Genomic DNA, 13,649 nt, shown 5'->3' with positions numbered 1-13,649 from the left:
CAAAAATTTTGCTCTTGAACTCTTTCAAATCCAAATGCACTCCATCTGAGACAATAGGAAAAGACTACAGTCTTCAATTTATTTCTTGAGTGAAATTGGACTGAGTCATTTTGTGTTCTATGAAAAGTGAGACACCTGTCCTTGTTACCCAAACTGTTCCTAAAATATAAGCCTAAACTTTAAAAAATGACTAGTGATTTTTGGATGCCCAAATTGAGAGACCTTAAAGGGACTTGATTTTCAAAAGGTGGGAGAACTCATGACTTTCTGAAAATCAGGAGCTATTTTAAGGTTTCTAAAGGCAGGTACCAAAAAATTGAGGCACCCAAAATCATTAATCACTTGTGAAAATATAAGGAATATATAGACAGTTAATTTTTCTATCTCTGAAACAGTGATTGCCCTAGGTATCTAAGTCTTTAAGAATTTTTCTGTGTTCTGCTGTGTCCACAAAACAATGCAGATGTCTGCTTCAATACCCTCTCTGGTTCAGAAACAAGTGTTGAGTCACTCTCTTAAGCCTGCTAGTTCAAATAGATCAGGAGAAGCAAAATATCTTCTTGTATTTAACATTTTTTCTGAATAAAGTCTGAAAGAATATGGGAAGTGTTGATTTTGGGAAGGAGGGGTTAATTTAAAATTGTTTAAGATGGAGTGCAGATAAAAATTGCTAATGAAATTGTATCCTCCAATTTCAGCTCAGCATTTTTATAAAGCAGTAATGTGACTGGCTGAGATTCTTGTAACTTAGTTTACTTATATCCTCTAACTAACAAGTTTTAATTAAAATGAGGAAGAAGCTATAGTATTTCTTTTGTCATATGACAAGTTTAAGTTAACACACAATGTTGTTCTTTCAGATTCATCTTAGTTCAGAAACATACTGTTGAGTTCAATCAACTAGCTATGGCAAACTCAGAAGGATCTGAAGCGATGCTGAACAGAGTTATGACAAAAGATAACATTGGAGTTGCTGTGTTGCTGGAGCTGCGAAAGGAATTAATAGAAATGTCATGTAAGTAATTTAATCCATTTTTTTGACTGGATTGTGATACAGTATGTTACGCTCTCCAATACAAATGAAAATTTTGTTTCAGTGGACTAGAGAATGGAAAACAACATTCCACAAATAAACACCATATCTACAATTGTGTGCTGAAATTTTTGGGGCAAACGTCACTTAAAATAGAATTTGGGGGAAAAAATTGAAATGGCAAATGCTAAATCGAATGTTTGGATGATGCAAGGTCTTTAAAAATTGGATTCTCCCCCACCCATTTTTTATAAAGAGAAAGCTGAAGAATTGAGGACGAGAGGGGAAATTAACTTGGTGTATCTGGCTGGAAAAATATATAAGTGCCATTGAACTAGCCAGAGGTGGTTGTAAATTTCTTGATCATCTGCATAATACTCTGTAGCTTGGTAGCTCTCTGTCATGTAGTGCTTATAAATTCCACATGTTCTTGCCCTGGAGTTCTCAGAAAAGTTGAGACCTCAACTGACCTTGGAAATGTCTTGGTGTGGCCCTATTTAGCCTATAGTGCTTTATTTTCCCTATTATAGTAAGCTTTTATTAACAAAGGCATAAACAAACGTGCCTTTAATGTGCACTTGCAGGGGGATAAAAGGTTTGTAATGTGCATATATGAAACTGCTGAGTTTAAAAAACATAATTCTTAAAATACTAGACTGATTTTGCTAATCAGGGTGGGGTGATTACTTGGCCAGTATTGCAAAGAATGGAGAAAAATCTCTAATTTTAAAAATATACTGTGCGTTGGTTTTCAACATGACTATATACTAATAGTAATGGCATTTTCAAACTCACAGAATTTAATTGTACCATCTCATTCTTGGTTTTGGTCCTTGTTTAATCTGATGTTATCCAGGTGTTGGAAGTAGCTGTAACCAGTTTAATTGCAGTTGCACAGCCAATAAAGGAAACCCTCTTCCTCTCTTGGCAATAAAGAAATAAGTTTAGCTTACAACATTGAAAATCTGTTCCAGTGACATTTTCCCCCCTCACGATTCTATTTTAAGGTTGGCCAAACTTAGCGTCAACCCTGTTTCAAATCTGTCACTTCTTAAAAATAATTTTTTGCTCATAATACAAGCCATCTAGTAGTCATTAGCTGTATCTGTGGCAGACACAGCAACTGTAAATATTTCACTTCCAATTTTAGCTGGAAAGCCACAACTTGGGATGGAGAAGCAGCTAGTTCTTGTAGCTAATGCACATATGCACTGGGACCCTGAGTATTCTGATGTGAAGCTGGTTCAGACTATGATGTTCCTCTCTGAAGTAAAGAACATTATTGATAAAGCCTCTCGTAGCCTCAAACCTGGACTTTCGGGAGAACTTGGAAACATTCCACTTGTACTGTGTGCAGATCTCAATTCTCTGCCAGATTCTGGTAAGAACAGCAAGTTTACTTTTTTAGAACAAAGTGTAAGAGATGTATGAATTGAAATTCAAAAGTCTTCCTTTTTAAAAGAAAATATTTTCAGTGTAAAAATGTAAGATGCTTGAGATTTTAAGATAAAATATCGTGGCTAGTAGGGAGTCAAGAGATGATAAAATTACTCTTACAGTCCTGGAGGGATTCTGCGCCACTGCACGTGCGCAGAATTCATGTCCCCCTGCAGATTTCTTTGCATTCCCACAGAAAATTATGGAAGGCAAAGGGAAGCCACAAAAGCGGTCACATGCCCCTCCCCAGCAGCACAGGTGTGTGTGGTTTCAGGCGCCCTGCGCAGACGGCAGAGAGGTAAATCGCTGTGCGGGGGAAGTGGGCTTGAGACACCCCGACTGGTGCCGGGTCAGACCTACCCCCTGTTTGTCCAACTCCCATGCATCCAGACCTCCCCACCCCTTCCCACCCCCTGACTGAGCCCCTCGCACCCTAATCCTCTCCCACTGTGCCCCACCACCCCTGAACCTGGGGCTGGGGATGCCTTGCTGTTGGCTCCTCCCCTGTGCTGGGTTCAGCAGCTAGTCCCAGCTGGGCTGGGGATAGGGAAAGAACGCACTTCCCTTGCACGGAGTGGCCAGGGCCAGGGTTGGGTCAGATCCATCCCCAGAAACCTCCCCCGGCTTCACCCCCAGCTTTCCTGCCCCCATCATCTTCAGCTGTGGAGAGAGGGGTCACTGTTTGGGGAGCTGCTCCCGTGTATCCCAACTCCGAGCCCCCTGGACTCCCTGAGCCCCACCAGTTTAAAATATTGTACGCAGAATTTAATTTTTTTGGCACAGAATTCCCTCAGGAGCTATTTGATCTGTGACCTCATTGACTGTAGGGTAATAAATATCTTTTTACCTTTAATTGGAAGCTTTATTATGTTGCCAATAGCAATATAACACTTTAAAAGTGAGAGACCGTAAATTCTCCTGCTTAAAATAATCTCCACGGGACCCTACTTTCTGCTGCTTAAGTATTCCAGAACCATTGAAATATAAACCTTCAGGTACTTCATGTACAATGCACATGCTAGCAAATGCATGATGGTATTGGACCCTTCCTTTCTGCTACTTGCTAATGTATAGGGTCCTTCCAACCTTAAGGACACCCTCTGATCCTTGCACTCTTTTTAGTTAAAGTTTTATGGGTGAGATTCTGTCTGACCCTTGGGAGATACACACGCAAGGAAAAGTGCCCAAGGAATCTTTCTTCTCTCCTGTTTTCCTTTCCGTGGGCAGGGGCCAGTCATTAATAAGCCTGACTTTCTCTGAAGGTTCTCAGGATCCACTACTCCAGCGGAAGTTGGTGGGAGCTGTAGGTGCTGAGCACCTCTGTGAACCTGATCCAGTGCGGCTAGGAAAGGCAAGGAGGGTATCATTGCCAATGGCTAGTGCAACAAGTAGTGCTTACCTCGAGCAGGAACAGAGATGGGGCCAAATATGTGCCTTGGAGTAGAGTCCCAAAACTCCAGACTTAATATATCAATTGGCATCAAGCTTTCAGACCTATTTTCAGTCTGTCTTTAGAAAAAAGTCATTCCCCTCATTTGAGGATAACCTAGTTGTATCATCAGTCTGTTGATTAGTGAGTGCTGAGGAGCAGGCTGAGAAGCTGCACCAGGGCTAGTTTCAGTGGTGAAGCAGGGCTGGTGTTTGAGCACCAACAGAAGGTGGGGGCGAGAGGAAGCTGCTCATTGCCTTTGCTGATGTTCTTTGACTTTTTTCCATCATCTTGGATCTTGTTTAATCTTCTAGATACTTCTATCAAAGAGTGTGCCTTTACTTGACTGATTCTTGCTCTTAGCGTATGGCATGGCACTAATATAGAAAGTCTTTGAATATGTTATAAAAGTCCATATTGACAGTATGTATTTAACTTGTTGCTTGTTTATGGTCCAGACACAATCAATGAATGAAAATAGCATTGTTTGTTTACATAAACCTATTAACTAAATTCATAAGTTGGTATCTTTTTTTCCCTCCATGCCCCTCTTAATAGGTGTTGTTGAATATTTGAGCACTGGTGGGGTGGAAACAAATCATAAAGATTTTAAGGAACTGAGATACAATGAAAGTCTTACCAACTTCAGTTGTAATGGAAAAAATGGAACAACGAATGGAAGGATTACGCATGGTTTCAAGTTGAAGAGTGCCTATGAGAATGGCCTAATGCCTTACACAAATTACACATTTGACTTCAAGGTGAGAATTTTGCTATGTTATAGCAGGGTTCCCAGACTTTTTTTTTCCCTGAGGCCCACCTGTGCAGGTGCAATAGGCACTGTGGCCTACTATTCACACTAGTCTGTCAGGGAGAGGGGCCCATGGGGAGTGTGCAGTCCCTCTCCTTAGCAGGAACCAGGGCCAGCTATAGAACAAAGTGGCCAAGAAGATGCCACAGCCAGCCCACCCGGCACCCTCTGCCTCAGTAGCCTGCTGAGTGCCTTGAGCTGGTCACCTGGCATCCCTGCCCCCATCACCAACCCTAGCATGCCTCGCAGGCACCCCTTGACAGGGAACAACAGAAGGGCTTGGGAGCCACCAGTGCTGGGCAGGTGCTCAGGTTGGGCCGGCCATTACCTTGTCGGTCCCGATGATTGCATCCAGGCAGAAACAGAGTGGCACCACCAAGCCCTGGTCCTTGGAGGTGGGGGGGGAGGAGTGGGAGTGGGCTGCAGGGCGGATACTCCAGGGGGTCCAACAGCCCCAGATCGTGGGGTGTGGTGGCTTGGAGTGGGAATAGCCGTGAACCTTCCAGCCTCCCTGGGGTTGCCGCCTCTGATGGTTTAGTTTTACAGACTTGCATTTAAAAATACAATGAACCAGAAAGCACTAATTCTTTCATCATACTATAAATCACGATTAGTGTTTCTTATTTGCAAGGTAATAATGGTGTCTTGGGTCTTGGATGTTTGTTCTTTTTTATAAACAGGAAGCACCCTTAGGGTATTATATGACATATTTTTAATTATCCCAACTAACTAAAAGGAGAACATGAGGTGTTAAGCTTCTGAATGAAACAATGTTATTAAATAACTGCCCACTGCTCTGCATTTTTCCCCTGCTTTGTTGCAATGTGGAAAATTATCAACATTTCCTTACTCTGGGAAAGCAAAGATGGTTCTCTCCCTCTCTCTTCAAATCTGATGTGGCTCTAGTTGAGCATTATTGAGTGTTTTACATACAAGCCTTTTTTAAGTTTCTCCACTCTTGGAGTAGAGCCAACAGCAATATCTTACCCCAACAAAATGAAGAATTTGTGGTTGAGCATTTGGGCTTTCTGGTATCTTTCTTGCCTTGCTCCTAACAATTCATGGAGAAATGGTGACAGTAATTAGTAAGTATCATTTTTAACTAATATCATTCCCTTATATGGTTTAAGGGATGTGTTTCTTTGTTGATAAGAAACATAAGAACGGCCATACTGGGTCAGACCAATGGTCCATCTAGCCCAGTATCCTGTCTTCCAACAGTGGCCAATTCCAGGTTCTTTAGAGGGAATGAATAGAACAGGTATTCATCAAGTGATCTAGCCCCTGTCACCCATTCCCAGCTTCTGGCAAACAGAGGCTAGGGACACTTCAGAGCATGGTTTTGCATTCCTGCCCATCCTGGCTAATAGCCATTGATGGACCTATCCGCCATGAATTTATCTATTTCTTTTTTGAACCCTGTTATAGTCTTGGCCTTCACAACATCCCCTGGCAAAGAGTTCCACAGGTTGACTGTGTGTTGTGTGAAGAAATACTTCGTTTTGTTTGTTTTAAACCTGCTGCCTATTAATTTCATTTGGTGACCCCTAATTCTTGTCTTATGAGGTGTAAATAACACTTCCTTATTTACTTTCTCCACCCCAGTCATGATTTTATAGACCTCTATCATATTCCCACACTTAGCCATCTTTTTTCCAAGCTGAAAAGTCCCAGTCTTAATAATCTGTCCTCGTATGGAAGCTGTTCCATATCCCTAATAATTTTTTTGTCATTTTATGCACCTTTTTCAATTCCAATATATCTTTTTTGAGATGGGGCGACCAGATCTGCGTGCAGTATTGGAGATGTGGGTGTACCATGGATTTATATAGAGGCAATATGATATTTTCTGTTTTATTATCGGTCCCTTTCCTAATGATTCCCAGCATTAGGCTGCATTGTTTCCCTGCTTTGAATATGACTGCAATTTTACCTAGAGACAATAGGAACTGTTGTCTTTGAGACAAATTAAGAACAAAATACTTGTTATAGAAAATAGCTTGACACCAGTGTATTCCCTCTGATCAAAAGATATTTGATAATGTTCTAGAGAGAAATTAGAAGCCCTTGATGCTATAAGGAGGTATCAAGTATCTAATTGTAATATTTGGCTAATAGTGGATAACTGGAAACATTATTCTGAATTTGAACTGGAATAGCAGAGCAATGACTAATAATTGTTCCATCTTTAATTTAGTTATCACTAAATTCTGGTCCCACTAACGTCAAAAGGAGTTTTGTTATTGATGTTAATGAGACCTGTATTTAGCTCCTAAAGCCAAATGTAAGTAATGAAGAGCCAATAGCAATAGTCATTCTCAATGTCTTAAACAAAACATTAATAAGAGGTACCTAACCTCTCTCTCCAACATACTGATAGTCACAACACATTATGGCAAAACGGCACTGAAGACTGCGCAGTGTCAATTCCAAGACCCTCATCATAAGTTGGCTGTTCCCATTTTAGTGTTTTAAAATGTAGTCTGCAAGAGCAGGGAAGGAGAAGAGTAGTCTCCCCAGTGACTACAGTCACCTCTAGATCTGTAACCATTTTGAAGTCCCTCTTAAACAAGTGGGTGGGGGATGTCTGAAGTGAAATTACCATAAAGAGGAGGGGAGAAGTGACCGAGGTCCCAGAAGACACTAGTCTTCCCTGACCCATAGTAGGCAACTCTTAGAACAGACTATAAAGAGGAGACCGAAGTAGTGGAGCAAACTGTACCACAGGGAGGAAGTAGTGCCACTTCCTAGCTATTTGGCTTCAAATAAGTATCTGAAAAGGTATCTGTAATACTATACTTAAATGTTGCCTTCGAAAAGGCATTTGGCCAAAGGATGGTATACTAAGACACTTCTTTTCCCCTCCTATTTCAGGGTATTATTGACTACATCTTCTACTCTAAACCTCAGCTAAATATACTTGGCATTCTTGGACCTTTGGATCATCATTGGTTAATAGAGAACAATATAAGTGGCTGTCCACACCCACTCATCCCTTCAGACCACTTCTCACTTTTTGCACAACTGGAGCTTTTGCTGCCTTTCCTGCCCCCGGTAAATGGAATCCATCTCCCTGGCAGGAGGTAGTCAAGTACAACTTAGAGGGCAACCTCAATCTAACTTGTAAAATTGTAAAATCTGAATATAGAGGAGTGAGGTATGGCCAACAGGGATTTTTTCTTATTGATCTTAATTTTAAATCTAATTATTTGATAAAGACATAGTAAAAGCCAGGTGCTATCAACAGACACAATTCTGAGCCCAATATACCTTATACTGTTAGACAGGAATTGGTGCATATGCACTTTTCTTCAATTTGTTACAATTAATCGTCCTGTTTCTTCTCTATCCAACATAACACATTCATGCCTTGAAATAGAGAATTGTTGTACAGTATATTCTCTTTGCACAGATATCTGTAGCACTACTTTTTTGAGGCCAGTAGTAACATCAAGAACATTCTTCCGTACTTCACTCCTTGCTTTTTCAGACTTGCTTGTAAAATATAGAATTTGAATTTAGCCTTTATTGATTGTATATGAACAACAGAAGACCTGATTTATGAGATTTTGTACTTTAAAAAATCAGATTTGGAAAATGATTGTATTGTAAACTAAGGCTAAATTTTTATCTGTTTTCATGTGTTATAAAGGCCAGCTTGTAAAAGAAGTTGCAACAGGTTTTCTCTGCTAATGATTTGCACTTGTTAGGGTTTTGTTAGCCCTTTTGTACTACTTTTATTTTCAGTTGAGAACATTGCTTTTAAAATCTAAATCTGTAAAATATTGGCAACTGTCTTAACTAAATACATGCATTTGTCTTTTTGATTTAAAAAGAAAAACCATAAAGTTCTCACAGAACAGACAAACTAAGCAGTGAATGATGAGTAGGTCTGTATGGACTGAAAGTTATTGTTGATGTGTGTGCATTCTAATATTTTTATCTCTGATTTTTGAAGTAAAATTAGGGATGCTTGTGTACAGCTTCTTAATTTTTATTTTAAATGCTATTTGTCCTATCTGCACTGTGCCTGCTTAAATTTGTTCTCAACTAGCACTGCCTGTGCATGCAGAGAAAATCTGTGCATCCTCTTTTATATTTTTTAAATAATGTTAACACTTGTGAAAATTTTATGAAGATACTTTTGTATAAGCTGTGGCATCTTTATTTCCTCTTGAAGCATTGAATACACACTTTTTGAACATGTTCAGATTATGGGTACCCAGTTCTAGCTTCTAATACCTAAGCACTGCTTCTTTCAGTGTCATCGCACAGTGCTATTTTTTTCACAAAGAAATACTATCATGTGAATCCTTTTCAGTTTAAGTGTGTTCCTCAGTCTCCGAAACAGTATCATTCCTTGAAGAAAAAAATTACATTTTCTGTTTATGAAGCAGTGTAAATTAGATGCATTTTCAGTACATGTCCCTAAAATAATTCTTCAGATCATTTTTAAAGTGACCAAGTCATATTTTAAAGTGTCAAGCAAGACTAAAGTTAAATAGTGTACCTTCATAGTGCCATTAGTGTCATAAAGCCAAGTATAAAACAGCTAATAAATTTAACTTGGACTTATAAAAGGGAGAATTTATCCACTCCTCTTTAACTAATACACTTTCAAAAATCAATGCAATTAATTGAGAGAGAGGAAGCTTGGTCTAACTGCTTTTGTTTCAACTGCAGGCAGGGAAGCAAAAGGACACTGAGCATTACGAGCAATTTCTGAATATTATAAATTTTTGTATAGAGAATGAGTTAGGTAATAATGATTCAAAATTTTATGAAGAGAAAATTGTCAGCACTTAAATGTGCTAAAACCATTCTGTTTTAAAATAGAAGTAAAATTACAAATTGTTCTGATCTACAAAATGTGTGTTTTAAATTTCATTAGGAAAAGTCTTGATCTTGAATCCTTGTCTGGGACCTGATTTTGTTGTTTTGTTTTTTAGTTGTGCAAACACCAAACATGTCCAATTTATAATCAGTACATTGAAATGCTGGTAGTATTGATGTAGTAGATTTAATGCTTAGTGTTATTTTTTTCTGTTTTGTTTTTTTTATTTTGTTTTTTGTAAAGTGTGAATAAAAGGTGTTTTACTCATGTTTCCTTAACAATGTGTTGGTAATGTGCATCATGACAATTTCCAGTGATGGTGAGCCAATTTAGCTTGTCAAACTGAACAAACCTATTTTTTTTTCCTAATCTGGATTATATAATAGGTCCAGAAAGCTTTACAGAAGGGGAAGGGAAGCACTTACTCATTTTGTATTTCTGGGAAATAATTTACTTTAATACATGCTGGAGCTTGAGTGCACTTGTTAGATTCAAAAGGTTTGAGCTTTACACAATACCGTTTCACCTGTATTTGGTAGTCTTTTAAATATATTTGAATTTATGGCAGCCTATTAAAACATTATGGCCCTTTGTGTGTTGAAGACACAATTGTTCTTCTCTGGACGCACTGGAATCTATGGGTCAGTATGAATGACTTTTCTCCATCTTTTAGACTAATCCTGTATGATCTGATCTAAAGCCCACTGAATGTAGTGAAGAGACTCCTATTGACTTCAGTGGGTCTTGTGTCAGACACTACAGCATATTTAGCATAATTTATATCGCTCGGGTGTGAATAAACCACCCCCCAAGTGACATAAGTTGCACCAACATAAGCGCTCATGTGCACAGCACTGTCATTAGCTTCTGCCATTCGTGGAGGTGGTTTTATTATACCGACGGGAGAGCTCTTTCCCATTGGTTTCAGCGTCTTCACCAGACATGCTGCAGTGGCGCAGCTGCATTGGTACAGCTGTGCCCTTGCAGCATTGAACATGTAGACATCCCTAATAGCTGTGACTCTGAAGCCTACTGAAGGGGAATTTTTTTAACATATGGGAAAAGATCAGATGCACCAACACTGGACTGATGTAAACTTCATTAAACAAATTTAAAAGGAATATTTTCCTGTGTTAAACAAATCTCACTCAAACTTCTCAGTTTTCAATTGCAACATAAACAAAATAATGCAATAAACCATCTTTATTTACAAAATGCAACATCTTTGCATCATAAACTCTGACATAAAATGGTTAGTTGCAATACTTTTATGTAAGGTGGCTTTAGATGTTGCCATAATGTACCTTCAGTGTTGTTGTAAAAGTACATAACATAAAAATCATAGAACATTGTGTTGAGGTGTTTCATTCAAGTTAGACCAGATATTTTGGGGCCATCTTTTTTTACCATTTGATGAAAACCTCAAGTATGGTCTGCCACAACTTTGATGATGATTTACACGTACAAAAGAATTCTGTGCATCTAAATTTAATTTGGGGGTATACTTTAAAGAAGTGGAAACAAATACAAAACATTGATATACAGATTGCAACTTTAACATATATCAGAAGTAGGCAAAGAAAAACCACTAGGAGAATGTTTGTAATTATTTTGTCCCATTGGTAGCTTCAACAAATTTAAAAATGGCTAGCATTTTGACAATAAAACTGATTTGGAGTTCAGAATACAGTTGCATACATGTCGGGTCTAATTCTAACAAAAGAGATTGTGTAATTTCATCTAGGATGTATGCTTAGAAAAGTAGCTTAAGGTGTCAAATTTGCATTTTAGCCATGCAGCAAAAAAAACCTAAAAACCGTATATCAAAGACAAAATAATTACACCACCATTTAAAAGAAACAAATCACACTGTAAAACTTATGAATATTTCAATTTACTGCTTAAGTAGAGTCTTTTTTCATCCAGCCTGACACAGTATTTTTAGTATATGTTAACTGCTATTCTTTTTTTGTTTGCATAAATTTTAACACTTAAGTGTCTTGGTATGTTTAAGTAGTGTCTAAAATAGAATATCTTAGTCTTTATTCACAGTACTTCTGTATAAAGTATAATGCACTGGACTAACTCTTGTTTACCATTCATTTAACAAAAACCAGCACATTATCTGCACTAAACTCAAAGAATGTTGCATTTGTCAATAGGCAGCTCTTTAATAAGATAAAGGGGGAAACTGAATATGGTCTGATGGTAAACAAGGGCTTTTACTGTTCTCTTCAGTGGAACTTTCTTCTTGGTCAAATTTTAACTAGTTAGTATTATATTTATATACAGGGTCTTCTTTTTTTCTTTACCAATGTATTTTCCTACTCATAGCTGACCAATAAATTCAATATCTGTTTCAAACCTTTTTGCAGTGTAATTTATATTTAACATTTTTATTTCTAAATGCTTCATAAAGTTGTGTGAATAGTTAAAGTAAATCTAAAATAGTTTAAACACAAAACTGACATACAGGAAACTTTACAATCCTGTAGAGACTTTTGTATTGTAACTGCAAGCTAGACACCGATTCACATCTTTTACTTTGGAGATTCACAAATCAAAACCATGATTACTAACGCCTCCAAAATTTGTGGAAGTTTGTCTCCAGATCTGCACTCTGAAGCTTGCTCCTGACTCTGAGAGGCTGCACTACAACCCCCTATCTGAACACCACACCAGCTTGACAGTTCAGATTTAAACAAGACAGATTAAGCCAGGAATGCAGTAAACTGTAGAATATGAAAGAACTACAGAGATATGTCTGTCAGCCAAGTGCAGTAGGAATAAAGAATTTTTGTAAACATTGAGTCCCTGTCTCTACTGCTACAGTCACCACAGACCCATTTCTACTTTGGTTTCCTCTCTCCATCCCGAGCCCCTCAGCATAGCCGGGGGCAAAAGTGTTCACCAGTAGAAGAGTTTTGTTGTTTTTGTTTTGTTTGTGCATAGGGTGGCCTCAAGCAGCAGCACCACTAAACTTCTCTATTTTAAGCCTGAAACATGAGTGATAGTGTCAGAAAGAGCAGCAAATTGCCCAAAATACGACTATATGCTCCAGCCACTGATCCTGTACAGTTTGCAAGGTTTTGGTGCTAGAATGAGAATTTTAACCAGGCAGTTTCCCTTAGGCCTTCACATACAAACAGATCCCATATGCAGGTTCCAAGGCAGAATCAGATGCAGGTGCAGCCTATCAGTGGCAGAGATTCATGCAACAGGTTTGTGCAAGCAGTCTTGGTACTGTCCTGGTGTATACTCAGATGCAGGAGAGGTACAGTGCATGCAAGTCATAGGCATGCAACTGATAAGGTAAGCAGGAGACAGGTACTCTTTCCCCTGTTGGTATCTCATGAGCTTCCTCACCATGGAGTGGGTGGGTAGCCTTGTAAGTCCGCTGCCAGGGAGACCATTAAATAGACAGCAGGTTCCCCTGGAGTTCTTCCATTTCTCAAAATTTCTCAAAATAATGATAGCACTCATAGAGGAGGAAGGTTTCTTGGCACTGCAGCATTTACAGTATTAGATCTGTGCTAAGATTAGCCTAGGACTAAGAGATCACAGCTACATAAATGCACAAAACTAATGCATTTGGATTTAATTTGTATCCCATCTGAAGGCAGCCTAGGGTTGAGTAGGCCACGTAACTGGGGCAGGCTTACAAACCAGATGAGGGCAGAGGAGAGCACTGCATATGTTTAAAGGTTCAGGCCTAAACGAAGAGATCCTGATGAAGTTGGATAGAATTAAAGATACAGAACTAGAATCGAAGTTTATGTAAATCTCTGGTGTTCCAATTGACCTAGGTGAAGCTATGACCACTTAAACTGGGTGAGTTGCAGTAAGCCAGGTACTCTCAGAAAGTTAAAGGTACCCTACTTAAAGCCAGATTCTGAGCTTCCACCTAATGTCTTTTCATAAAACATCAGTAAGAAGTCTTTGACCTAGGCCTAGGGATAAAAAGCTGCTTCATCTTCTCTTGGTAGCATTCTAGACTTCAGAAAGATACAAAATTAGGATCACGGGAGGGAGAGGGAAAGAGTGGGCCTAGCAAGCAGACACCAGCATCAAATTTTTAAACCACTTATTGGATCTGCTGCCTGTC

At 38.9% G+C, this 13,649-nt stretch overlaps 1 protein-coding gene across 13 annotated transcripts in view; it reads left to right on the top strand.

The window, feature by feature from the left end:
- CNOT6 (CCR4-NOT transcription complex subunit 6) overlaps nucleotides 1-11,908 on the top strand; it is a 55,345-nt gene extending 43,437 nt beyond the window's left edge. For all 13 annotated transcript variants that reach the window (XM_043491358.1, XM_038412344.2, XM_038412341.2 and 10 more), the window contains 4 exons: nucleotides 861-1,015; nucleotides 2,184-2,414; nucleotides 4,458-4,660; nucleotides 7,585-11,908. In XM_043491358.1, the coding sequence (XP_043347293.1) occupies nucleotides 861-1,015; nucleotides 2,184-2,414; nucleotides 4,458-4,660; nucleotides 7,585-7,797 (802 nt within the window). In that variant the 3' untranslated portion in view covers nucleotides 7,798-11,908. The remainder of the gene's footprint in view (nucleotides 1-860; nucleotides 1,016-2,183; nucleotides 2,415-4,457; nucleotides 4,661-7,584) is intronic.
- Nucleotides 11,909-13,649: the final 1,741 nt, after the last annotated feature.

Source organism: Dermochelys coriacea, chromosome 8, assembly GCF_009764565.3.
Source record: "Dermochelys coriacea isolate rDerCor1 chromosome 8, rDerCor1.pri.v4, whole genome shotgun sequence".
NCBI classification, from domain to species: domain Eukaryota; kingdom Metazoa; phylum Chordata; order Testudines; family Dermochelyidae; genus Dermochelys; species Dermochelys coriacea.
This window is presented reverse-complemented; position numbering and strand designations above follow the sequence as displayed.